Source organism: Pomacea canaliculata, linkage group LG12 (assembly GCF_003073045.1).
Source record: "Pomacea canaliculata isolate SZHN2017 linkage group LG12, ASM307304v1, whole genome shotgun sequence".
Taxonomy (NCBI): Eukaryota; Metazoa; Mollusca; class Gastropoda; order Architaenioglossa; family Ampullariidae; genus Pomacea; species Pomacea canaliculata.
Window position 1 is genome coordinate 6,189,244 of NC_037601.1, and position 26,625 is coordinate 6,215,868.

Here is a 26,625-nt window from a genome sequence, read left to right on the forward strand (position 1 = left end):
ATCCAGACCCCATTTTTTTTTTTTTTTTTTTTTTGTTTTGCTTCTGCGGGATTGAAGATACAGTATGGACAATTTTATTTTTATTTTTCAGCCAACTCATAGTTTTGTTCAACTCAAACTAGCAAAAATCAAATAGATGTAACATCTTCAGATCATTACATCGCGGATGTATGTCGTCTGAGTGGAATTCTGAGCTAGTTCTAGGACAGGGGTGGGAAATTAATTTTCCAAAGGGGCCGCATGAGACAGGAGGCGGGCCGCCCCTTCCCAGGTCTGTTCTAGGAAATCATAGGCCAGCAAGACTACTTTAGCGCATTGTCAACGTAAAGACTACAGATTGAAGGACAATCACAAAGTTTACCAGTCACTTAACAGTGATTGTAGCTATGGTGAGTGAAAATTCAATCTAATGAATGACAGACAGAATTCCTAGAAAAAGACTCCACCAAACTTCGACAGGGTATGGGGACAGGAACAGACAAGTGGTTTGAGTAACGGGTTCAACTCCATGCAGTTGGATACCCATGACGTGTTAGTCTACTTTCCCCAGTTGACCCAGAGGTAGAGTGGGTACCTGACACCGCAAAATTCTGAGGACTTATGAAATGAAAACATGACCTTGAAAAGATGTACACGGCATATTAAATGTCAATTTCCTTTGCTGCTTAGAAGATATACAAACAGGATCGCCATTTAGAACCAAATCACGCTTCAGAAACAAGGATGTCAATAGGAAAAGCGCTACTGCAGAACAATTTCAAACAACTATATATATTTGAAGTGAATAGTTATTTATCGAAGATAAAGTAATATTCTGATTTAAACCAGCATATAACTCTCTAAACACACACACACAAACACAGCGACACTCACTCTTTATCATAATGCATAATACAAATCTATTAAAAATTACAAAGCCTTCTTTGAATAAGTAAAATGCTCATAAAAAGTCCATTTCAGAGTAAATCATTTTAAACTACTGCATATATTAGAAAATTATTTTCAAAAGGAAGTGCTATGATATTAAGAAAACAATTTAAGCTCAAATCTCAAATTTGATTGAAAATTAAATACCAAAAATACAAAATTACACTTCATTGAAATAATTTTTAACAATAAAAATAGCGACACAAATCATAATAGGTCATTCAAAAATGCTGATGATGTATAAATAAATTAGCAAAATTGTAACAGATGTGTTCAATACTCTCTTGATCACTGGACTGCTTTTAAGTGTATGTTACAGAAGGGAGGAGAAGCAGAAAAAGCTGTTCAGTTTCTCTCAGAAAACTTTGCTATTGCAGAATAACGCCTTATAGTTTTTAAAACTTTCACATGGTACAATGGATGAAGACTAGTAGCTGACCTCTTTTACCTTACTATAACGGATATTAATTTTTGCTAATTGCTTTAACATGCATGTAGTGCATAATGCTTAGAAATATTTATAGTACAGAAACAGGTTTTCAAATAACTTGCATCCAGTAACAAGTTTGCATCAAATGCAGCTATTTTCAGAATAGGCTTGCTGGACTTTTTGCTTCTTGTCTTCATATGAAATGCAAGTTGATGTCCTGGCTTCTACATCTTTGCCTTTAACTTGCATGAAATTCCCTCCTGCATTTAAATCCCAAACAAGGTGTATGGTCTGATATGTTTCACGTCCTTCATCGCAAGCTCGTCATACATTTCTTTACATTGTATTCACAGACAGAAATGACTGATGATGAAAATACAGTTTTTGTATATCCTATATAATATTCTTTGATATTTCTTGAGTGATTTTCATCACTTCCACTAAGTATCCATCAATTGTAATTTCAGGCATCAGTCAACATTTAAAATTTAACACTGAAGGTCATGCTGACAGGTAAATGATCAGTGAGTGAAGCCAGCCTTGTGATGAATTTTACACCACTCACATCCTGTAATAATAATAACAACAACTAGTATTGCACATTACACTATAAGTGCATAAACTACCCCCACACACACTAAAAAAATACATTTGGTTACTTCACTAAGCTGTACTTCAAGCAATCTATGCAACATTTTCATAACTAATCCTAGGCTAAAAAGTCTCTTATGCCTTGATGGTATCAGACAAAAAAGACAAAATAATGCGATTTCGCATCTTATTACTTAAATCTACATGTGTAATGATTCAGCAAACAACAGAAATACCCTTTCTAGAAAACTTTGTAGAGTTTGAAAGTAACATCTGAAATGATCTGTACCAGAAAATATCTATGATCAACATTATGCAAGTTTTAGGCTCTGAAAAAATCTTAAAAGGTGCCATAAAAATACTTTGTAGAAACTGTTTCTTTTATCAACTGAATCACACAATTGCATATAAAATCATCCATGGTGGTATGTACATAAATGCATACATATATTAACCATTAATATGTATGTGCATGTATATCTATAAAAAGATAGAAAAAAGATTAAATCAGAATGCATACCACTGGTGTATCTCTCCTGTACAACACATAGTCAATACGTCGTTTTCCTGCTGAAGGAAACGTCAGAAGGTTACCCATCGCATCAGTTTTTAGTCTGACCTTCACTAATGTGTCCATGGACTGTTCATTTATGTCTGCATCCAGTAAATATCTATGCCGCAGGACTGGGTCATTCAAAGATGACTTTAATGACTCTGGACTTTTCACTGAAGGATCATGCATAAAAATCTGTTTGAATTCTGTCCCTGCAAGACAAATAATGGAAAGAAACAAACTCCTAGTTCAAAAATGAATCAATATTATACACGCCAAACAAACACACAGGAAACTCTACCATCTATTTGGGACAATGTTTATTGCACAGAAAATAATCTGATGCCAGTTTCTGTGACAGTTAAAAAAAATGTTACTTAACATTGTGCCTGAAGTTTTGGGGACACTCCAAATTAATGATAATTAATTGTTTGACAAAATGTCTGTCCTTCATTACACTTAATGCCATGATATTCGCATCCTTACCAACAGTCCAATCATGATCCTTCCCAGGAAACATTCGACAAGGATCTGTATACACATCAAAAACTGCATGTTCCCTGTTCTCTTTATCACCTGTGGAAAATATAAACAGCAAGTATTTCTACCTTGTTCTCTTTATCACATTAGGAAGAATCAACTAGTATTTTCAGAATAAAACATTATTTTCTTATTCATTTCAACAAGTTACTATGTTTTTGACATCTTTACTTAGTTTTCATTCATGTATTTTTTCTCTGAATAATGATCTAGAGGATTTGTTAACAAAGATTTGGACTTTTTTCTTTATTTTATCTGCTTAAAGAGAGAAGCTACAGAGTTACACATAGTTTTCCAGTCATCACTCTTTCCAGCTGACTATGAGAGGGGAGATAATTTAAATGTTAGCACTGGAAAATAAAACCATTTACAGTCAATCTGTGCTCTGTATTGTCAATATCATCAGTTTTATACGTTAATATAGTTTATAACTTCTTTCTCCCTTTGTGTTTGGGCTAAGTTTTATACTAAAGAAACTATATATAACAGCTACAAAGAAGTAATGTTGATTATACTATGATGAAACAACTCTACTTTCTCAGAGTTAAAAAGCATTTGAAATTTAAGTAAAAACTGTCAGCTTATTGAAAATATAAGTTAAGCACCAAAGTAAACTACCTGGTGATATGTTGTCAAAATTGAGGTCCCCACACAAAATGTCAAAGAGAACCTTGTCTTTGGCATCTTTCGTTTCCTGTCTGAATTCTTCAATCCACTTTAGAATTTCATCCAGTTGCTGACATAGAACTGAATGGGGACCTGCATACATGAAATAAACTGTATGGTATCACAAGTGCAAAGAATGGAGTTAATGCTAGTTTAAATTTAGTTTAAAAAAATAATAATGATAAAGCTTATACCTTACGTTTAAAAATGGATGATTTATTATACACTTTTAATCAAACTACATTGGTCTAATTTCCTGCACCCACAGATACAGCATGGGGGATTGGACATGACACGTGCGTGCATGAACACACACACAAACACAGCCAAATACAAATATACACACATGTACACTGAGGATGTCACAGTAGTGCTAGGTTTGTTGACCTGTGTCCGATGGCTTGCCCAGAGGGAGAGGGGGGCCACTTTATAGCAACAGAGGAAGGGACATGGGATGTGGTCATACACACTGGCTCGTATACACACACACAGGCTCACACACACACACAGCAAACCCACGTACATACTTGGGATGCTTCCCCGTACCCGACCATTCAACTCTGTGTCTGAGGACTCACTAAGAGAAAGGGAGACAGCTGATCGAGCCACCTAGTAATAGAGAAAGGGTCCTGGGACGTTCTAATGAATTCAGGCAAAAGAGGAATAAGGGAGTCAGGTGGGAGGCAACATGGGTTATTAAAAAGAAATAAACTAAAGATCCTTTACCAGTAGAAATTTTTATTTAGCAATAGAAGTCTAGAATTCGGCAACATTAGAGATCTGGTTACCAGTACACCACCTCTGAGGGCTTGGCAGGCCTCCTGGACACCAAGACTACAACAGGAAAATAAGGCACATGACTTTTTAGATGAAAGGGGAACATTTTATGAGCAGACAGGACATGCGGTCAAAGGTGTGACTGCCCTGCCTTAATCAAGATGTCTAGTCACCTCACTTTTGCTCACCCTGATAAGCCTGCAAATGGGTAGTGAAAATGTAGCCAACCTTCCTCTTAGCTGCCAACTCACTGCCTATGAGTACCTACAAAATACACAAAAAATATATTTTTAGAAATCATTTTGCAACTAAAAATTTTTCTGAAGCGAAGTTATGTATTTTTTTAGTATGCGGGTTATTTGACGCCCATATAAAAGCATGAAAAATAAACAAGAACATGATACAGAAAGGACTGCTGTATTTCAATTAAAGAATATTAGATTGTGACTCCGCAAAAGTCAAACAACAAGCAAATAATGTCATTGTTAAAAGAGGCATTTCACAGCCTATACAAGTGTGGACGGGAATTATTCTTACCTTAACCATAAGCAGACCTTTACTGGTAAAGCGACACTGTGCAACTGAGGTTGAAAAACACTTGAAATCAACTTTCAGCACAGGATGACGACTAGCAAATAGAAGGCCAGAGTTGAACAAAAAGTAGTTACTCTTCATTGATGTGATGCCAACATCATGAATAATGTATGGAAACACCTGTCAGCAAATACACAAGGCTAGCTATCAGGTTTAACAACCTAAACTGTATTTAAAATCTTAACAGCAAGACTGCTTAAATTGTGCATTCACTATTTCAAGATCAAGAAACTTTCTATGAGGTTATATCTCTACTGCTTGTGGAAGTCAGGATTTGTATTTCCCTTTTTTGGTCATTTCACCTCACTTTTCCAATCTTTACCACTTCAATAACTTTTTCATCTTCCAGAATCTAAGAAATAAAACAAAACTCTAGTCACAATATCAAAAGAATCAAAATCCACATTAGCGTTTAAAGATGTTATTAGCTCTGTTACCATCCACACCTTGTGAAGTTCTTTACGAAGAATTTTGTTATAGTTCCAGTCAAAAACTTCTTGTAAGCACAGGAAGTCAAGCTGTGGAAAATGTGCATCAAGACCTGCTGCAAAAGTGTTGTGTACTTGGACTTTTTTAGAATGGTCATCATTAAGTCCACTCAGTCCAAAAACTGCATTTTGCTCTGCAGCATAAAAGAACTGGTCCACAACAATCCGTTCTCCTGTGGTTCTTGCTCTGGTGCTACCATGTGAAATGTTGTTTATTCTTGCTAGAAACTCAGGAAGAAGACAAACGTTAGCTGTTGCTACTCCAAACTGATAACTCTTGTACTGAGAACCCTCCAGACTAGACAACACATGGCTTTCCCATGCTGATGTATATGCAGTTTTTATCACAGAATACTGAAATGGATGTCGCAGTAATGACAGTAAGCAACGAAGAGGGATGCAGCTCAGTCCTAGCGGAGCAAAAATCACTACCAATGCAAGATATACAGGTAAAAGGATCAGTCTTCGGAACAGCAAGATATGTGGCTTGTTTAGTTCATACGTTGTTGGTAAAAACAAAGATATAAGTCCGCTGAAAGCACTTTGCAAAGGCCAAACAAGGGTTGTGGCCATTACCATAAGCCAGTTAAAAGGCCAGGAAAGGCAATCAAATGGCTGTGTAAATGTTGTCATGGTTTTCTTTGATCTTTGGATCATCTCCCCTTTAGATCATTATTACAGCTTCAGTTTAAATATCAAATCTGCAATTGAAATAAAACACAATATTTCTTCTTGTATTCCATTCTGCTATATATGCAAATCACTTAAAACAATTGCACATTTCTGCTATTTGAAACCAACAATCTTCCATCAATATTACTACTGTTACTAGACTATATAAAAACAGTTAAGCAATTAAAATAACAGATTTTAACATTCGCATTATTTGGTTCTTAGCATGCATAGACAACAAAGAGGCTTGCATCTGCGGTGACTCTCGTGCACAAACACATTACAGTTATATATCTTTATACACATATAACCTGCGAACAATAGCAATGCGTGTGTTATGAGTGGGTTTTTTTTTAAACATATATAGAGAGAAAGACGGACACATTCATTGTGACGGAGTATGAATGCTGTTACCTGTTTAATAAACACCGCTGATCAGCACCTCTTCGATACGGTGCGAATTATTGCAATCATTGCGAACTTTGTGCTCGCACCGTTAAGGTCGTGCCGTTAGGTCAAAGATCGATTTTATCTCGTCATTCGATCAAGGTACTTATAAATATATGTATTTTATTATATTATATCCATCTTCAAGTGCATGGTTCATAACATACTTCGGTCAATGGTCGATTTTTTAAATTAAGTTTGTGATGAAGATGATATAGTATCAGTTTATAGCCAATCGAGTTTGCCGAAAGCCGCTGACATTGGTTGTTTTGCATGAAAGGAAGGCTGCACAGTGCAAGGAGAGGGTCACTTCGACCCAAATCCGTAACTTCGACCTAGCCATATCGATTTCGCCCCTAGAGTAAGATTGACTCCTGCCGTGACTTTTAATTGTCCCAAAACCTTAAGTGGAATCGACCCATGTTCAGGAATCGACCGCCGATGACACAAGTAGCCATTGAGTCAAACATTGCCAAACAGAGCTTTACGTTGTTCAAGCATTACACATAGGCAGCCATGTTAATAAAATGGCGCGAGTACACATCCAGAAAAATATATTCCACAAATTTCAAATATCCCATGATATCTCGAATCAAAAGTGACTCCCAAGTCCTTTTATCACAATCTTTTATTATCTGAATGCTTCATGAATTTTTCCTTCTGCGCTCGCATCTTGAATTATTTTTACCGATCACAGGTCATTTCGCCCCAAGACATATCGCCCTACCGCCTGAGTCGACCCAGTCACGACCATGCATCCAACACAGAAGGCCGAATCGACCCAGGCCCACACGAGTCAGTCACCCATGACACGACATGATATTGATAAAGCTTTTGTTTCGTTTTATTCTTTAGTTTGGAGATTCGTTTTAAATGTTTATGCTGACGATCACTTTAATTAACATCAAACAGTTGTCGATGCTCTGATATTCATTTAGCCTGCATTAAGTGCGTATCTGACTTCATTGTCTAACACTGACGTGACGCGTATATATATATCCATTTACAAAAAATGTTGATGTGTTGTATTCAGAACATGGTGGATTGGCCTGCGTACAGATCTCTATCTGCGAGCATCTCTATAATTACCAGTAATAAAGATTACTTATAGAGTGACGTACTCTTTATGGTTTACAGATCGAGCTTTGCACAAAATACACACAAACAGCATAACAAGGTTCTGCATCATCTGATCTTCGCAGGTGCACGATCTATAGTCAACAGGTAAGCCCAGTAGAACAAAGTTGCATACAGTAGTCATCTCGAGATCGTGAATTAAGTGACCAATGCTGATAAAATCTAATTCTTCCAATTATGTTGTGATTAACAGTGGATATAGACAGTCTGACAGAGACAGCTGAGGAGAATCCAGTTCACCATTATTTAAACACAGTCTGTGTCAACCAAATAATTTTTTTATTATGATGAAATTCAAGTCAGAATATAAACTGGTTTGTGAAGAAAATAATTAAGTTATGCAATGTCCCTGAAAATACAAAACTGAGTCTTCTGGTGACATTTTTTAATATAATTTTAATGCTATGAACATTTTCAAAAAAGAAGTCATAGGACTTTTGATAGGCCCTTAATAAAAGTCTGTCCCTGACTGACCAATTGATCAGATTCCTTCATTCAAAATTTTTTGCTCTCTCCCCGATCCACTGATGCAGAAATAACTTTCCAGTTTAAAGACTCTTGGTCCTTCATATACATTTTGCAATAACCATGTCCAGCAAGCCTTTCTTTATGTACAAATATCTGACTCACTCCAAGTTGACTAGTTCCAACTATAGTACAAATACCTGTTATAAAATCAAAGGTGCTAACACTAAAGGTATTTCAGCATTCCTGGTCCTGATTTAAAAAAAAAAAGAGATCTGGGGAGACCCCTTATGGATTAAACAAAAAATCATGCAAACTATTTCTAGTTTTAATAGTGAAGGGATCAACAGAATGAGGATAAAGATTTTAAACATGTTAAAATTGGTGCCCTATGACTGCTGATGGATCCATGGACTCCTGCTGAAGTACATGTACAACATACTTAAATACATACTCAGGTAACATATGTGAAATTCTGCATATTATTGGAACATGTTACATAAAGGAAAATAACATTTCCTTCTATCAATTATTTAAATCAGTGGTTGAACAGATAACAAAATCAAATATGATAGCTCGATCTGTATTGTAGAAAGCCCAATGTAGGAAATTAGTTTTCATTTGAACGAAAATAAAAAAAACTCATAGTTGTGAATGAGGAAATGGAGGTTCATCATTTAGTCCCACATCGTAGTCTGGATCACCTGCAATCTGTGAGCGACCAAAACTGTGATGCATATGAAGGTCAAACATGGTAGCTTTCACTGCAGGTAGCTTGACCATGAAGGACATCCATCTCTGAAGCCTTGGATATTGCAAAGCACCTGTTGCTCTCTGGTAGGTCAGTTCTGTGTTTCTGTTCTTGGTCAAAGAATGGTGTGGCATCACTTCAGGATTAACAAATGGTGATAAACGCTCAAACCATGGCCATATAAGATAGTCCAGCATGGTAGGCTTGTTTCCTGCAAGCAGGTATAATGTCAGCAATGAATGAATACACTCTTCATACTGCTGATGAATCCATGGAATCCTGCAGAAGTACGTGTACAACATACTCAAATACATACTCAAATCTGACTCTGGCTAGTAGACCGTTTACTGAACACCACACTTCCATCTTTATTGGTGAAAGGCTGATTTGCAACCTACATTTTGCAGAAAGAGATCTGTTAGTAGGTAATAAAGAACTACAAGATACAGAACATGATCACTATTGGACAAAACAGGCATGAGTGGCAAGCCTTGTCAGCTGCCATATCTGTCCATATGCTCCCCTCATATAACAGGTACCAGTCAAGGGACAAATGACTGACTGAACAGAGGAATATGAACACTATCATAAATCACAGAAATGTGCTTAATTACCTCCAAAAAATGGACCACTGTTTCGCTGTGTCAATTCTTGCTCATACATCTGCATTCCTACATGGATGGTAGCTTTGCCCTTTTCACTGTTGCTGTCTGAAGACCAGAGCTGGTAGATGGCCATCATAAACTGCAAAGAATCCAAAGAACAAGTCTTCATCTGGCAGCACAAGGATGGCGAACATTACCCAAGAGCCCTTACAAAACTTGAAGCTAGTCTGCATACTATTTCATTGAACAGACATGCACACATACAAAAATGGCTACTCGAATATGTCATTGTCTGCTCTTTCAAATTATAGTGGACAGTATATGATATGAATGTTTTCGAAAACTACATTATATGGCCAACAAACCTTGTCACAATAGTCCACAAACAAACGATCTCGAGCTTTCTGATATGGGTCAGCTGGGGTCAGAGGTTCCTGAGGGTAGACATCATCAAGATACTGGCATGTGATGACGGATTCAAACACAATACGACCATCTGAAAATTCAAGAACCGGCACTCTGCCCTTCGGGTTGCGTGCTAATAGCCAGTCTGTTTGCGTTTTAAGTGTACATTTATGGTTTCATAGCTGAAAAAGAAATATGACAAAATTTAACTGTGCATGACAGCTACTTTATATTGTAATTATTTAAATAAGATTGCACATTGATGGAGGTTAGAAGTTTAATCTGTTTTGAAAAATAAAATTGCTATTTTCAAAATGCTGGCATCGTTTTCTGCCTGAAATACTGTGCATGGTGTGTGGGCTCCAGAAAATCACCAGTAAGGTGACAACAGTATGTGGTATGTCAATAGCAAACTATTGTCGGAAACAAATGACACTATAGTTTTTGTGATCTGTTATAAAATAAGAGGAGGAATCGGCATCTAGTAGTTGTGTGTTCAAATGTGGAGCAGATTAGAGGGCCTGCACTGGCCTGTGGCTGGAAAACTGTCTATGCCCCTTTGCTAATGGGTCTTTGACGAGGGAAGGTGAAGGCACTGGGCAGAGAGGCCAGGTTCTGTCTTCCACATGACATGCTTTAGACATGATAAGCCATATGTATGTTCACTGTTCCTATGGCCTCTGTTGGATTCAATCTTTACCTCACTCAGGGTCTTTGCTTGAACTTATCCCCCATTCAATCATCGTCATACAAGTTAAACTTGTAATACAAAGTTATAACTTTGTGTCAGTAACATTAAAAGCCTACAATTTGTGAAATGAAGAGTTAAAGAACTAGTCTATGAATAAAATTTCAAATCAACTTACGGAATATTTTTGTGGGCTAGAACGAGACGTGTACGTTGAGCGTAAGGACAAAAACGCATGCTGTACAGTCGCAGAATACCAGGAGTGAGTGGTGGAAAAGGGAAACCTGTGTTTTAAACATTTGTACATAACTTCTCGTAGTTATGTCGTATATACGTATAGTACAAATAATTTGACACCGCTTTTCCACTATTGCGCTGGTACGTTATGAATCTCATAACAATTCTTGACGTAACTTAATATTTCTTAATTAATATTTTTATTTTATTTATTTATTTGACGAATATTTCTCGTCTGCACATTCTAGCATCTTTGAGCAAATATACGGAATACTGAATACTCGGCATCCTTCGTGTGATTGACATCTTCATAACAGCCAGATATAAACTGTAAAAATACTCTCCTCGCATAGTGAATAAAACAGTGTCGTTTGTGTTTACCCTTTTCAAATGTACGTTGTGTCATTTTTGTCACTTGCTTCGACATTAGAGATGAGATGTAGTTTAAAGCGTAAACTATGGTCCCTGGTTCAAAGTTCTTTTAGTTTATCCAAGGACCATAACTAGCCTAGCGTTCTTTGTCTGGCCAAATTCTCAAATCTCCATATTTGCAAAAGTAACTAAAGGAAGAGAGGGCGTGGTAGCTTGGACACAAGATGGCCAACTACGTCGACTTAAAACCTCGGAAAGAACTCGGAGGTTCATCATTTAGTCCCACATCATAGTCTGGATCACCTGCAATCTGTGAGCGACCAAAACTGTGATGCATATGAAGGTCAAACATGGTAGCTTTCACTGCAGGTAGCTTGACCATGAAGACATCCATCTCTGAAGCCTTGGATATTGCAAAGCACCTGTTCCTCTCTGGTAGTCAGTCTGTGTTTTGTTCTTGGTCAAAGAATGGTGTGATCATCACTTCAGGATTAACAAATGGTGATAAACGCTCAAACCATGGCCATATAAGATAGTCCAGCATGGTAGGCTTGTTTCCTGCAAGCAGGTATAATGTCAGCAATTAATGAATACACTGTTCATACTGCTGATGAATCCATGGAATCCTGCAGAAATACATGTACAGCATACTCAAATCTGACTCTGGCTAGTAGACTGTTGATAACTATATCATTACTAGACATTCTTGAAAAAAATTCAGCAAGCCATACAAAAAGAAATAGTTTAACCAGCAAATGAAGCTGCTTTTATTAATTTTAAATTTAATTTTCCATCTTCAAATGTCGATAACAATGAGAGAAAAAAACAATGATCTGGCTAAATATGAAAATTAAGAGAATACATTATGTGCAAAAGGCAAGGAATTCAGCCCTTTAAAAAATCCTCTGACGGTATCGTCGACAAGAAAAACCTAGAGAAATTTTGAAAAGTGATTTATGTTGCTAATGGAGGAATATGGTGGAGGAATTGCTAGCAGAACAGGCTGGCTTCAGACCAGGTAGGAACACAGTTGAGCACATCTTTAACTGCCGCATCCTGATAGAGATGCATCTTCAGCACCTGTTGGACAGAGCCTGGTATAAAGGGCTTAGTAATATGATGGGAAAATTCCACATTGAAGAAGGCCTTATCCAAGTCATCGAAGCGGGATAACCGAAGGAAAACTTACTTTGCACGACAGTAGGTGTACATCAAGGATGCCCCCAATAACCTATGCTGATCAACATCTTCTTAGAGAACATCATGCATGAAGCCCCCCATGAACACCACACTTCCATCTCTATTGGTGAAAGGCTGATTTGCAACCTACACTTTGCAGAAAGAGATCTGTTAGTAGGTAATAAAGCACTACAAGATACAGAACCTGCTCACTACTGGACAAAACAGGAGTGGCAAGCCTTGTCAGCTGCCATATCTGTCCATATGCTCCCCTCATTTAACAGGTACCAGTCAAGGGACAAATGACTGACTGAACAGAGGAATATGTACTCTATCATAAATCACAGAAATGTGCTTAATTACCTCCAAAAAAATGGACCACTGTTTCGCTGTGTCAATTCTTGCTCATACATCTGCATTCCTACATGGATGGTAGCTTTGCCCTTTTCATTGTTGCTGTCTGAAGACCAGAGCTGGTAGATGGCCATCATAAACTGCAAAGAATCCAAAGAACAAGTCTTCATCTGGCAGCACAAGGATGGCGAACATTACCCAAGAGCCCTTACAAAACTTGAAGCTAGTCTGCCATACTATTTCATTGAACAGACATGCACACATACAAAAATGGCTACTCGAATATGACATTGTCTGCTCTTTCATATTATAGAGGACAAGTATATGATATGAATGTTTTCGAAAACTACATTATATAGCAAGCAAACCTTGTCACAATAGTCCACAAACAAACGATCTCGAGCTTTCTGATATGGGTCAGCTGGGGTCAGAGGTTCCTGAGGGTAGACATCATCAAGATACTGGCATGTGATGACGGACTCAAACACAATACGACCATCTGAAAATTCAAGAACCGGCACTCTACCCTTCGGGTTGCGTGCTAATAGCCAGTCTGGTTTGCGTTTTAAGTGTACATTTATGGTTTCATAGCTGAAAAAGAAATATGACAAAATTTAACTGTGCATGACAGCTATTTTATATTGTAATTATTCAAATAAGGATTGCACATTGATGGAGGTTAGAAGTTTAATCTGTTTTGAAAAATAAAATTGCTATTTTCAAAATGCTGGCATCGTTTTCTGCCTGAAACACTGTGCATGGTTTGTGTGCTCCAGAAAATGACCAGTAAGGTGACAGCAGTATGTGGTGTTGTCAATAGCAAACTATTGTCGGAAACAAATGTCACTATAGTTTTTGTGATCTGTTATAGAAATAAGAGGAGGCGTCGGCACCTATAGTAGTTGTGTGTTCAAATGTGGAGCAGATCGAGGGCCTGTGGCTGGAAAACTGCCTATGCCCTTTGCTATATGGGTCTTTGACGAGGGAAGGTGAAGGCATTGGGCGGAGAGGCCAGCCCTGCGTACCGTAACGCGGGCGCTCACTCACTTTAACGTGCACAGTTAGAAAAATGTGATCATTTGTGCATATATTTATTATGCGGTTCTGCAGTGTTTATTTAAATTGGTGTTGCTGCATACATATACAACTTAATTGCTTTGGATTGTCCTTGCAGTTCACACTGTCCAGTGTACGTGTTTTAAATTGTGTTCTCAATGGTTCTGCTTTTTTTGTGGGCACTGCTCGCCGTTCCAGATGTCGAACAGCATCATCCGTCCGACCGTGAAGAAAAAAAAAACACGCCTGAGTGACACAAATGTGTCAAATTATGTACTTCTGTGGTGACAGTGACACCATCCCCTAGGTCAAGGACTCTCGGCAAATAAACATCCACTGTGTCTGAGGAGGTTACGCTCTGTTTTTTTAAAGGCCTATATTATTGCTCACCGACTTACTGTAGTTGCTTGACGATCGGCTTTTTGTAGGAGCAGCGTTTGAGGTCAAACAATTAAAACACACCTCGTGTGTTGTTTTCTGCTACAGAACAGATATAGCTATACAATACAGTACAGCGTATCAGCGATGTTACAAGCCCGCGTTTGTGGTGAGATGAGGGGCAGTATAGTCCGGTCGAAATTCACGGCACTCTGCAGATGACTTTCTCATCTAAATGCCGGTCCGTCGTCACTTCCCTGCTCGACCCGTCAACCACATATCAGACTGCTGTTTCGGCGACACAGATTCTAAGAAAACAAGAACCACAGCAGTTGTGTTATGGACATCTATTAACCTGTAGAGTACACGGGCATAATTATTGAAAGATCCTTTTGTATCTTTAAATAGGAAATGTGTTCATCGCTCATTATTAACGGAAGTGAACGCTGTTAACAGACGCATTGACACTATACCGTCTCGCAGATCCGTGTGATATAGCAATAGTTGTTGTTGGCACGGTTAAACCACAACAGCATATACCAGATGACAAGGAAAACCAAGCTAAAGCTGTTCAAACAAGATAAAGTCTAATATCACCTCGTGTACACACCTGGCTTCCACAACCGCCAGGTGTATTGTTCCAGGGAACCCATGCAACAGCTTGCGGATTACCCCTCCCACAATTCTTTCGTGTCACACATCCTACTCCCACCCACCTTGCAATCGGTGCACTAGCTTCTCTTTTGTTTTGAACATGACAGTTTATTTATAGAAGACTGAAAGTGCAGAGGTAATTGCATCATGTATGAAGGTTACTGCTGCCAAGAAGTGTATACAATCAAAACAACCACAGCCAGTCGAGTCCTTATGTCACAATGTTTAGTAACTTAATCCTGTAACAAATATATATTTTGCTATCGATAATTACAATATACTTATACTATATGTCCGCCTCTATTTCTGTTAAAGAAAGAGACGAACAGATTGAACAAGATTAAAGCAATGACCAATGGTTTACCATTATGAGTGTGGCCGTGATTGAGTGTTTTCGTGTGTGTTTTGCTCGTGTGTGTGCCAGTGAGTGTTGAGAGAAATGATCAAGGGTCGTATACAGTTATTTTCGCCACTCCCGTCCGCGTCTTTTTCACAACACAAATCTCGTTTTTGGCTCAAATGAAAGAAGAAGCGTTGGCAAAATTTTAAGGATATTCTAACGTTCATTTCCAGGTTAAAGTTGGACCCTTGTTACCTACGCCTAGGTGTGGTGTCTCAGGTACACGACAAAACAACACAGGCTAGGGTCTTTACAGTATGTTAAACGTTTACACTTGTGACTGTCAACTCCCGCACAGCCATGACGTACCAGGACCTGCCCACCTTTTCAGCCAATCAGAAGCGTCGCCTTCTTTCGAGCCAATGGACGTCGAGCTCGGTCAAGGTGACCAACTGGCAAAGTCGTAGTGGCGTAAACAGGTCGACTTGCCGTAGGAACAGCGGTACGTGCATGTAGTCCTCAGTTGGAGGACTTGTGCATGCTTGAACTGTGGGCAGCTTTTTTTATGCATCGAATTTCTCTCATCATAAATCTTCATTGACCAGCGGAACTAGTTCTCTTCCCTTCTTCTGCAACACTACCTTACGTGCAATCGAGTTCGATGTACATGTGCTGAACCATCAGTCACGTGACCAAAGTTTTGGAATATTTTTTTTCCTTTTTCTTTTTCATCTTTCCTGTATCATCAGTGCTTTGGTTGACGTGGTTGACTGCAGACTGATAACCATCACACGGGACCTGGCACCGGTTAGAACCGCTGCACACCTGGCACACCTGGCAAGGTAAGTACATGTATACAGGTGAAAACAGCGTGGGGTCTAGAAAAATAGCTTCACGTTCACTGTAGAACCCAGTATCACGCTACCCGTAGTCGCTGATCCGTGGCGAACGCATGGACGATGACCATCCACCCCCAAAATAAGACAATAAGACCAGTTGGCAAGGCTTAGGTAGTGTGACCCCGATGTGACCTTTACCAGCCAAGGCCATGTCTCACGGCGGAACACAAATCCTTCCAAACATTTACTTGTAAGTGGCGACATTTCAGTACACAGTTTGGCCAGTCGTCTGTGTTACGAGAGACACATCACTGAAACATCATTCGATGGCAAAGGTGAAGAAGAGGACAAGGCTAAAACGTCTGTCTTCGTGACACGTGCAGGTAGAAGAACTACAGCCAGCTGTGCCGATGAAATGTGGAAGCGATTTATTGATCGATACTGTCCTTGCCCATACTTGTAAACAATCATGTGACTGCATCAAATCTATGTATAAAGGACCCAATGTGTAAAACATATGAACGTAAAACCTTGAGTATATATAAACAATAGCTTTTTACTTTTTATCTAAACTACAAGCAACAGATCTCAAAGGATTTCCAAACCACATGCAAAATTACTTCTAATGGGAATTAAGTTTTTATTGTTGCATTCGAGTTTTTCACAACACAAAACTGTGTGTTTGCTACTTGCCGTTTACCTGACAGTATATCCAAACACGTATCTTGTGCGCGCGCACACATACACACGTTCCAAAATCGGTAGTACACATTTTAGCTGCTGTACTGTTATGTATTTAGTTTCGTAACAGATTCCAATTCCCAATGAATAACTTCTTTCCGTCGTTCGCAAAATGAAAGTCATCAAAGAAGTCCATCGTAACGCGCACGGTGAGAGGTGATAACCGTGTCGTCTTTGAAGCACATAGATGCTTCCATCTAACATATTTCTTTATGTCAGGTTGGGTGTAGCTTTCATTGCTATTTCTTATGATGCCTAATTATTATGCTTCCGCATCTTATGTTGGCTATGACCTTGAGAACTATTTATGAGGCCTAATTCAATCAGTTTGCCAGTTCTAACATTATTTGAAATAACTGTTTCTTATAGTTTGTGGATTTTAATACTTATAACGACATGGCAGCCACATAAGCTATATTATTACGGCGGTCATATAGACGCCAAATTAACGTTTTCATGTGTCACATAGGCTGTAGCCTTTGACAACTATTTCTTACAGACAGCTAATTAACACCAGCTATTTATAAATCTGATAAAGAGAGTGTGCTGTCCATCTCGTTTATCCGTTGTTACGAGTTTACCAATCAAGGACAAAAACAGTTTCAATCATGTTGTATACGCCTGTCCCAGAGTTACACGGGTGGGCAAAGTACGGCCTGTGGACGTCTTCGAACCTTCCCGTCTGCCAGAGTGTGAAGTGCACTTGTTTTCATTCGTTTATTCACACTATATTAGTTTAATTGAAATTGAATTTATCAAGTACAAGAGCAATAGAAATCGGCAGTTCGAAACATTCTAACACAAGTACAAAAATAACAAATAGCATGGCTGACATATCTGACAGCCGTTAGAGAGGAATACAAAATAAACTGAAAATCTTATATTGAATGTTTACGTTACTGAAATCTCAACCGTGCAGAAATCCATATTCTTGATTTAAAAAAAAAAAAAAAAAATCGTGATCGCGCTGTCTAGTAACGCAATGACGACAGACCGCGACAGACTTATCTCCACTTTGTGATTACCTCCCGTGAAAGATTTTATATCTGCGAGTTCGTGATTTCTGTAAGTTGCCCACTTTACCTTTGGCATAGGGTTCGTACGTTTATTCCCTGTTTGCTGATTTATCTATTTTGTTCTATTTCAATATTTGCTGGAACACTCCAAGAAGTCAGTAGTGCAAATGTAGTTACTGTTATTGAACTGAAAACTGTGATGCTGGCAAAAAATGTCGCGGCTTTGCCTGTCACTTTGTGTCAACTGTTTCAAAAGAGTTTGCTGCGGGTCAGGTACACATGCCTGCACCAAGGTATGGTATTGCCGTATTGATGGAATCACTATAGGCTTGCACGAAAAAACAAACAACTGAACTCATTGGAAGCGTCATCAGCACTGTTAGACTCTGTGTGTGTGCGCGCGCGTTTTTGCAGACAGACAGGCAGACAAGAAACAAAATAGTAAATCGAACTTCGTCGACGATGTTATCGTTAGGTTGATAATTTAATTTACTCGCACTTCAGAACTAAATGAAACATTAATCAAAAATCCACATTTCGAGGATACTGTGTTGTATATCATCATACATTACCTTAATATCCCTGAGTATGTCAGAAAAAGTCTCGCAAGCAAACGTTGCAAGCGATGGTGTCTTAACAAAGAACATTGTTGCTCTTTTGTTCGAAGCCAATAGTAGCGTCACTTTGTAAGCAAAAGAACAGTACAGCATTTTGTTTATTTAGGGAATGCTATCTCATCAGCAAAATGTCATGGTACAGACGAAGTCTTAAGACCTTAACAATGTTTACTTGCTGATGGAACCATTTTGTGTCCGTCCTGGCCTTCTGTGATGATCTCCTAACCCTATCTCGTCTTAGGTCTTTCTCTTCTTCCTACACTTCTTGTCTGAGTCCATAATTCTGAGCTCTTTCGTCTGTGCAGACATATTTAGACATCTTTCCCAAGCTCTTTCTCTGAGTAATATGCACATTGTTGTCTCTTGTCTGCTTTTATCATCGCATTGCAATCCCTATATAGATATTACCCTTTCGTCTAATATTTGTGCGTTTATATTATCCTGCAACTATTAAAGAGATGTTATGAAAAGCATGTCATCATTTCTCCTTTCAGTCATCCTTTCTCACTTTATCCTTTTGTCATATATAACCTTTTGTGGATGTAAGGACTTTTTGTTTCTCCGGTGTACGTTCGTGAGCAGCCTTCTCTGTAGTAGTAGTACCGTAAATGTCGGACTATAAACCGCGACTTTTTCCCTAGCTTTAAACAGCGAGGCGCATTTCTCAGATTCCGATTAATTTTTCGATGAGCCTTATGTTAAAGTGCTAATGATTCAGCAACTAACTTTCTCGACTGGACTCAAAGCACTTTATGCATTTACGGGAAAGTACACAAAGACGCGGGTGTACATATCATTATGATCTCATTTTTTTTTCCCCGTAGTGGATCGGTGCCATTAAAAAAAACACACACACATCACGAACTTATATCCCCGTCCATGCACACATAGAAAACCCCACCTTACAAGCTGTCGACATTGTTTCTGCAAAATGTCAGAGGCTCAAGGCTAAAACAGTTCATTCTATTTCAGTTTCTGATCACTGGTGACCTTGGAACAATGGGGTCAGTGCTCGCAAAACAAAATGAATTTCTGAGAAACAGCGTTTGAGGGAAAGAGTGGGGCCGACAGAGAGGGAGGTGGGGGAGTACCTTACGATCGACTGCCACAACATACGGTACAGCTGAAAGGTGTTGAGCTGACATTAACAGGTCACACGCTTGTGAGTCGCAAAAATAAAGTTGGAAGCCTTTGTTGCCACAAGCTAGCTTTCCCAGACACTCCTGTTCCACTTCTGAACTAAGGCAAAATAAAGGAGATCATTTCGAGATATGATGTAAACATGAACACGAAAAGTTGTGAGCCTTGTACTACTGACATGTCGTAGTTCAGCTGGGTCTTTATGTATCTGACTTTTCTACATCGATATCTTTGAGATTTGCAATGTCCTTTCTTGAGGGGGTGGGGGGGAAATGGTGAGGTACACGAACTCTAAGACAAAGGTCAAAAGTTCAAATACTCAGCACCCTGCACATTTTGAGGATACAGCGGATTTTACTCGTTTATTCCAAAGCTGACTTAGAGTTGGTCAATCGACTGGAACCTTACGACACATCCTCAGCTGTACCCTATGCGACTTTTGGTCTCTGTTGACGCATCAGTAGTCAACAAGGTTGGTGTGAAATGTTGCGGGCATTGGCTATGAAGAGTTTTGCTTAGTTCACAAGTTCATGATGAGTTCAAGGGCGTCCTCTGGCTGCGAAAGTGCTTGTGTTTCCATTCCATTTATAAATATAAATATTAGTTTCGGTAAAGTGGCCCGTACGGAATGTTTTACCTACTAGGTTAAGGAGCCAATAAGAACCGCCAAAGCTACAAAATTTCTCGAAGCTGTGTGTGTGGAAACGCTCTTGTAAAATGTTTCACTAAAGACTTTGCGTTCAGGGACTCAAGCTGCCCTTTAGAATGAATTCAAAATTTTCTCATCCACTTGGGGGTAATCTCTTACATATGAGCGCCTGGACTGTCACTGTTATTCTATAATGAAAGCCTCAGGATATGACAACCAGATGCTTAAGTGGCTAAAGAAATTTTATTTTTCAGAAATTAGTTCTTGTCGGTTGGTTTTCTCCGTTTTGTTTTTTTTTTTTTCTTTTGTCAAAGGTCATGTAATTTTGCTTTGTTTAGCTCCACCCAGAATGTTTTCATCGATGACTCACGATTGTGCATGCTCGATGTGTCCGATATGAAAGGCCGTGGAGAAACATCATGGTCACCTTGTCCCCGTACCATGCATAGAAAGAGGCCAAATTCTCGATATCACGAAGGTTCATACAAGTCTGACGAACATAAAATGGTTTCGACTCTGACAAGTAGGCATTGCTGCTTATATCACTGATGGTAGTGATTATTTGTTTTGTTACGTCATTCTGCGTTGTGTTGGTGGTTGTTGTTTGTCTGACAACCGAGAAGGAAGTGTGTGCGGGAGGGGGCGAGGTGTTCAAGTAGATTCTTAGAAATACTGTCTGACAGTTTTACGGAATTAAGGTCCTTGCTGGGTCCTTTTCCGCCTCGTCACTGGGCACGAACACTTTCCTTCATTTGCGCAACAACTGGACATCGTTGGTCTGGCTTTGTTTGACTGAAATGGTTCTGACATCGACAACACTCAACACCGAAAAACAGTAGGTCGCATTTTTTTTTTTTTTTTTTTTTTTTGTCAGCAATAATTCTATGGCATGTGAATGTACGAGGGGTGTCGCCACGGAGAGAACTAGAACTTACTGAGTAGGCCTAAGCCCATCTCAAAAGAACGTGAACAACAGCAGCTATCATCATTAACATCTTCATGAACTGAAGTGTGGACAATAAAAATTAACTTTCGATAGTACAGTTATGTAAGATATACAGCAACAAACAGCAAGCATTATCTTACAGAAGAACATCAACAGAAACTGAGGGAATTGTAATGAACACCTGAATGATGGGCCATTAATGGTGTACACAGCCACATAAAGTGAGAAACATCAGAGAGAGAGAGAGCACGGTCACCGTGCCCTTAAACTATGCAGACAGGGGTCAAATTTTTGACTTACACAACGCACACATTTGTGTACATTCCTGGTGACAGTGATTGTTTTTGAAGGTGGCAACCTGTTTCCACCTGATGCCATTCCATATGCTGTGGTATCGTTGTAATGTTTAAAGTTTATCGTCGAGCTCTTCCAGCGTGTTTCATCAGTCTCCGTGCCCCTAGTGGGCAGACATCTGTGTAAAATCTCCCTCCCTTGTCGACGGTCGACGAGGTGAAATATGTATTATTCGACTTCTTTCAGATGACTAAGGCTGGGTTTTCTCCATTTATAGGACTATATGCGTAGACATATTGATACAGTTTATTTATTGCACACTACAAAGCATAAACAGATTAATATTATGTCCCAAAAGAACGGAAAGAAAGAAACACGGACTTTTTGTACTCGTCTGTGGAAAGACGTGCGTGCTTGCTGCAAGAGGTCTCTGTGCATTCGCGCAGCGGTTATTGTCTGTATTTCAGCTGTCTAAAATGTTACTTATGACATAGCGTGTATAGTGTGAGTATAAACAGTAGCTACAGATGCTGGACGGCTACCTGTGAAAAGAGCCGGAAGCATTACATTGACCACGTGACCTCCGTAGCAGGTATGAAAAGGACGCTAATTTAATGCAAATACTTGTTCGTAGAGGCCATTAGAAGGGCTTGAAGTGCATAGTTTATTATACTAAACACTGGTTCTCAACGGGATGTGAAGCGTGCATTGTTCATTACGCTAGTCGCCACATCCGGGTCAGCAAACGCGAATCGAATGACCAAGAACTTGTATTACTGGACTGCTGGCAGACGATTTGTTTTTCCCCAGTTGACTGTTAAAACGAGGCATGAGACTACAAATTTTCCGGTTTATTCACAATTCAGATTAACTACTAAAACGAGGCATGAGACGTCAAAGCTTCCGGTTTAGTCACATTCTTTGTTTAGGCTCGCCGAGACTAACAGCGGATCACTTCGCGTTGGTCTTGGCAGACAGCAATCCACCTATAGACGTCCTTGAAAGACTGTTTACTGCAAAGTCGCAGTTTACTGACTTGTACAAGGGCATCTCTTACCTTCTATTTATACATATATAACAATAGAATTCCTGAGATCGGAAACTTTGAAGAGCGCGTGAAATAGTAGGTTGTTGAGACAGCGACTCTTCAACGCGGATTTGTCACTAGATGAACGATTTTTTTTGTGATACAATGTATCGCTTGAGGTACATCCTCCCTCCCTATGTGTACTTGTTCTTTTTCAATACACTCACGTGTTTCTGCTGTGTCTGCACTCGTGTGCATGTGTCCTTGTACATTCAAAGCTGTTCATCCGGAAATCGACGGCTTAAGCCATATGGAACGACCAGTCACCTGGGAGGGGGCGTCCTCCTCTCCCATTACGTCCGCAGTCTAGGAAGTTTGTAGGCTTCGCGTGAGTCTACATCACACCCACAGCTATAGTTAGTGTCTTGTAATCGTCTATGCTCCGTGCAGCGACCATGTGATCAAGCCTCGTATGTTTTTTCTTCATCTTTTTTAATATCGCCATGGCGCACACAGCTAGTTACTGAAATAGTGGTTGAGTAGAACCAGCGGAGAATGTTGATATATACCAGTAGGCCAGCAAGATGGTTCAGTTGTCGGTCGGAGTATACAAAATACAGTTTTATTCACTTTGGTTACTATGTATTAGTTAAGAAAGTGCGTTTTCACTGGCTAGTGTCAGCACTATGCAGCTTTCGCTTAATTGCTTAACAAAAAAACAAAACAAAACAAAAAAAAAAAAAAAACCCACCGCGGTACAGAAAGTCTGATGGAAACGGTACATCTTTCCAGTGTTGTCAGGCTAGCTGAGAATGCACCGATGATCGCCATGGCGAGAACTATTGACACTAATGAAAATGACAAAAATAAAAGTCCTGCAAGTTTGATTGATCATCTATAAATAATTACAGAAAATAATTTAGCCGCTTTCGCAAATCTGACTTCGTTAACCGTTTTGATTAGCTCATTTTTCTAAGTTATGGAAAGGGTTAGGGTTAGTTGATGGAGCACATGGATAGACGTGGTAGCCGACAGTATTCAGTCCATCGCCTGAGTAAAACATTGCTTTCTGTGAGGTGGCCATTGGTCTTCGATGACTGAGGTCTTGTGCTGATCTGTCGTAGTTTATTCTTCTTAAGGAAAGCAGAATAAAATCATCCATGCAAAGCCATCATACTACTAGTCTAGTAGACACAAATCCAAGCTTTTCGCTTCTGGTTCAATTATGTGTATTATGCATCTAGTTCAAGAATGAAAACATCAAAGTCGATGACACTGCTGAAAAGAGAGAAAGCAAGTAGACATTATATTATTTGAATAATATCTCAATGCAGATTTCTGCTACATTAAAAAGAGTACATTCAAAATAGAATAGGGAAAAGAACGCTAGTAGAAGAAAAGTGTTGTGACAGAGACTTTAGACCTATTGTCACGAACTGAAGGAAGAAGGGAAAATGTAGGTTGTAATGACCCCCAGGAATGTATCAGTCGGTGAACTTGTTTAAAAAAAAAAAACCCCCATCAAATTTGTAAATTTAGAACGTCTGTATCATGAAAAAAAAGAGTAGATAAAGGTAGTCCCGTGAACGTTTGTTCGCTGGGGAGAAATTATTAGACTGCGCTTATCTCGTGCCCAGCTTTGTCTTTCTGTCTGTCTGTCTGTCTCTCTCTTTGTGAGAGAAAGAGGACGTGGCCATCTCCTATTCCTTGCTGGCTTTCTTGCCTCAGCCCTCTATAGAGTCTGGTACTCAATCATACAGCTTAAAATTCAACAATTGCCAATGACTGGATGTCAACATGAATAAATATGATATGGCAAAAATTGAGGCAAAGAGAGATAACCTATGCTGAAGGCCCTCTACTAGAGAGGTCTTTTAAAGTGCTGACAATAGATACATGGACTAATTTTATTCCGCACCGACAGCCAGGTCAGAATCTAATGGACTGCGCGTGCACGGCTGGTTTATCTGAAAGGAAACATTTCCACATATTATTAGTTTTGTACTATGGAAGATAAAAGGGACAAAACCTAAGTACCTCGAGAAATCGCCCACCGAAGAAGTGTCGCAATCATCCCCATACTGGACCTTACGATCATCGCTGTCATGGTGATTTGGATGATAATACTGGGGCAGAAACCCTCGCACCACAGACCTGGTGACTGTCATCTGTGTGTTTACCAAGGAAGAATAAAGGCACACGACCTGGTTACTTATCTCTCGTACAAGCAGTCCTTTTTTTCCCCTTGTTTAAAGACACGGGGTTCTTAGGCAGAACACTCCTACTTTCATCAGCCATCGCACTACATTTATCAGCACACCGCACCTGGTCGCAGGATCGCGAAGAGGGTTCTTACAAAAATGTCTTTCTTGGACGATGCGCGCAGAAAAGTGAGTTACTTTAGACATGTGTAGGTTAAAGGTCTGTTTAAAAATATATGAACATTTGGGATGGGGTCAAGGCAACCCGTACAGTCGATTTTTTTTTGTTTTTGTTTTTGTTTTACTGTAAAAATTCTTTCATTTCTATTTTTCCTAAACAACGCCAGCACAAATACTTCAATAAAGTCACTGTTTAAAAAAAATCCAGTCACACGTGCTGAGCAATCTTTGTCCAACAGTATTTACCTGTTGCTTTTTGCAGGATCGTTTAAAAGCTGCTCACAGACACAATAATAGAAACATCTGGAACGGCCCTACGCCCTCAGACATGGATGAGATTAGGTCGAAGAAAGCACGACTCAGGTGGGACGTCAGGGCGTCTGATTTTGCCAGGAACACCTTTAACCCGATACGAAGCATTGTGGACGGAATGAAGCTGACACCGAATCCCCGAAAACAAATGATTAGTCTCTCGCTTGGTGAGTTGTCTGAGATTTGTTTTTCGAATTATCTCTAGCGCCATAAATTTTTCGTGGTTCGTTCTTGCGGTACCTTCTTAATGTTCTCTTAAGTCTGTCTTCTTTTCGTTTCACCTTCTTCACTGGTAGCACCGAGAAACTCATCATATCTGCAGCATGTTCTAAAGCTGCCCTCTGTTTTTTAAAGGTAACACCATATAAATATCAACTAAAAATCTTTTACCTTGAAATGTTTTTGTGTATGTATTAAAACTATGAAATCATCTGAGAAGTATCCTGGTAAAAAAAATTACCTTTGACCATTCGTATCTTTGTCCACTCTCATGAAACGTGTCAGATGACCAGTTTTTAAAATTTTCTCAGAACACAAGAAAATATTCCAGTAACAAGCTGTTTTGTTTTTAAAGCTGTTTCAACAGCGAAAGAACGAAAAATAAACCCTGTTTAGTCTATGCAAGTCCCGATGGGAGCTTTGTGTAGAAAAGTACACTTTGTCAAAATTACCTTGCTTCTAGTATTTCTTGTTCTTTAGGTGATCCAACCGTCTTCGGAAACTTACCGAATCCAGAAACAGCCGAAGATGCCATAATCAGTGCAGTGAGAAGCAGAAAGTACAACGGCTATGGTCCTTCTGTTGGTGAGTTCTGGCAACGTGGTCAGCTTGGTCTTGTCAAAGCGATCTCGTTTGCTGAGATGAAATCGTGGTTTGGCCCCAATAGTGGCATTTTGTTGTATTCTAAGCTTGACTCCTCGTTGAGAAAGGCGTCAAAGTTTCTAAACGACCAAGGATATTTCTCTTAGTGCGATTATTTTTCTATTTTAGTCGATGAAGGAATATTGAAAGTGAGCTCAGTACCCATCAACGACCAGGTGGAAGATCCCTTTCAAACAACAGTGAGAGTTCGCCAGGGCTGCCCCTTGTCGCAATTCAACATCTTCCTATGCAAAATCTCCTCCTCGACCATCACACCTCCGTTTCCATCACTTGTGCAACCTCCGCTTTGCAGACATCGACATGATGGCAGACGAATAGACTGATATACAGGATGGAGATCATCATGGACAAGAGCAAGGTCTTAGTCAACATCGCCGACCATGACAAAGCTGAGTACAGCTCGAACCCTATTGAAGCGGAAAGTATCCAAGCATTCAAAACCAAATGCTTGATGAAACTGCTCCAAGCCTCTTAC

General features: G+C 39.4%; 4 protein-coding genes across 8 annotated transcripts in view; 1 reads left to right on the forward strand and 3 right to left on the reverse strand.

The window, feature by feature from the left end:
* Positions 1–15,827, reverse strand: LOC112576541 (sphingomyelin phosphodiesterase 3-like). Of its 3 annotated transcripts, none has more exons than XM_025259081.1 (9): positions 15,690–15,827; positions 12,888–13,018; positions 5,525–6,273; positions 5,022–5,198; positions 4,673–4,748; positions 3,660–3,800; positions 2,988–3,077; positions 2,469–2,713; positions 1–1,925 (listed from the first exon to the last, which is right to left on the reverse strand). In XM_025259081.1, the coding sequence occupies exons 3-9, from the start codon at positions 6,221–6,223 to the stop codon at positions 1,839–1,841; spliced, it is 1,515 nt and encodes a 504-aa protein (XP_025114866.1). In that variant the 5' UTR covers positions 6,224–6,273; positions 12,888–13,018; positions 15,690–15,827; the 3' UTR covers positions 1–1,838. The 3 variants fall into 3 exon arrangements, with proteins under 3 accessions (XP_025114866.1, XP_025114864.1, XP_025114865.1); XM_025259079.1 differs by lacking the exon at positions 15,690–15,827 and adding an exon at positions 13,247–13,818; XM_025259080.1 differs by lacking the exons at positions 12,888–13,018; positions 15,690–15,827 and adding an exon at positions 6,653–7,184 and having other exon boundaries at positions 5,525–6,267.
* Positions 8,199–11,512, reverse strand: LOC112576544 (glutathione S-transferase omega-1-like). The gene is given in 6 exon segments (XM_025259086.1): positions 8,199–9,249; positions 9,653–9,782; positions 10,009–10,196; positions 10,199–10,230; positions 10,915–11,020; positions 11,355–11,512. Coding segments are annotated over 6 exon segments (822 nt in total). The 5' UTR covers positions 11,401–11,512; the 3' UTR covers positions 8,199–8,929.
* On the reverse strand, positions 11,785–13,877 carry LOC112577330 (glutathione S-transferase omega-1-like). The gene is made up of 4 exons (XM_025260386.1): positions 13,837–13,877; positions 13,247–13,469; positions 12,904–13,018; positions 11,785–11,903 (listed from the first exon to the last, which is right to left on the reverse strand). Exons 1-4 carry the CDS (start codon positions 13,875–13,877, stop codon positions 11,785–11,787), a joined length of 498 nt encoding a protein of 165 aa, XP_025116171.1.
* Positions 15,802–26,625, forward strand: part of LOC112576542 (tyrosine aminotransferase-like) — a 17,496-nt gene continuing 6,672 nt past the window's right edge. The window contains exons 1-3 of one of the 3 annotated variants that reach the window (XM_025259083.1): positions 15,802–16,148; positions 25,219–25,435; positions 25,968–26,072. In XM_025259083.1, coding sequence (XP_025114868.1) covers positions 25,285–25,435; positions 25,968–26,072 — 256 coding nt within the window. In that variant the 5' untranslated portion in view covers positions 15,802–16,148; positions 25,219–25,284. Of the gene's footprint in view, positions 16,149–20,948; positions 21,144–24,814; positions 24,966–25,218; positions 25,436–25,967; positions 26,073–26,625 lie in introns of those variants that run through there. The other 2 variants (XM_025259084.1, XM_025259082.1) reach the window with 2 other exon arrangements.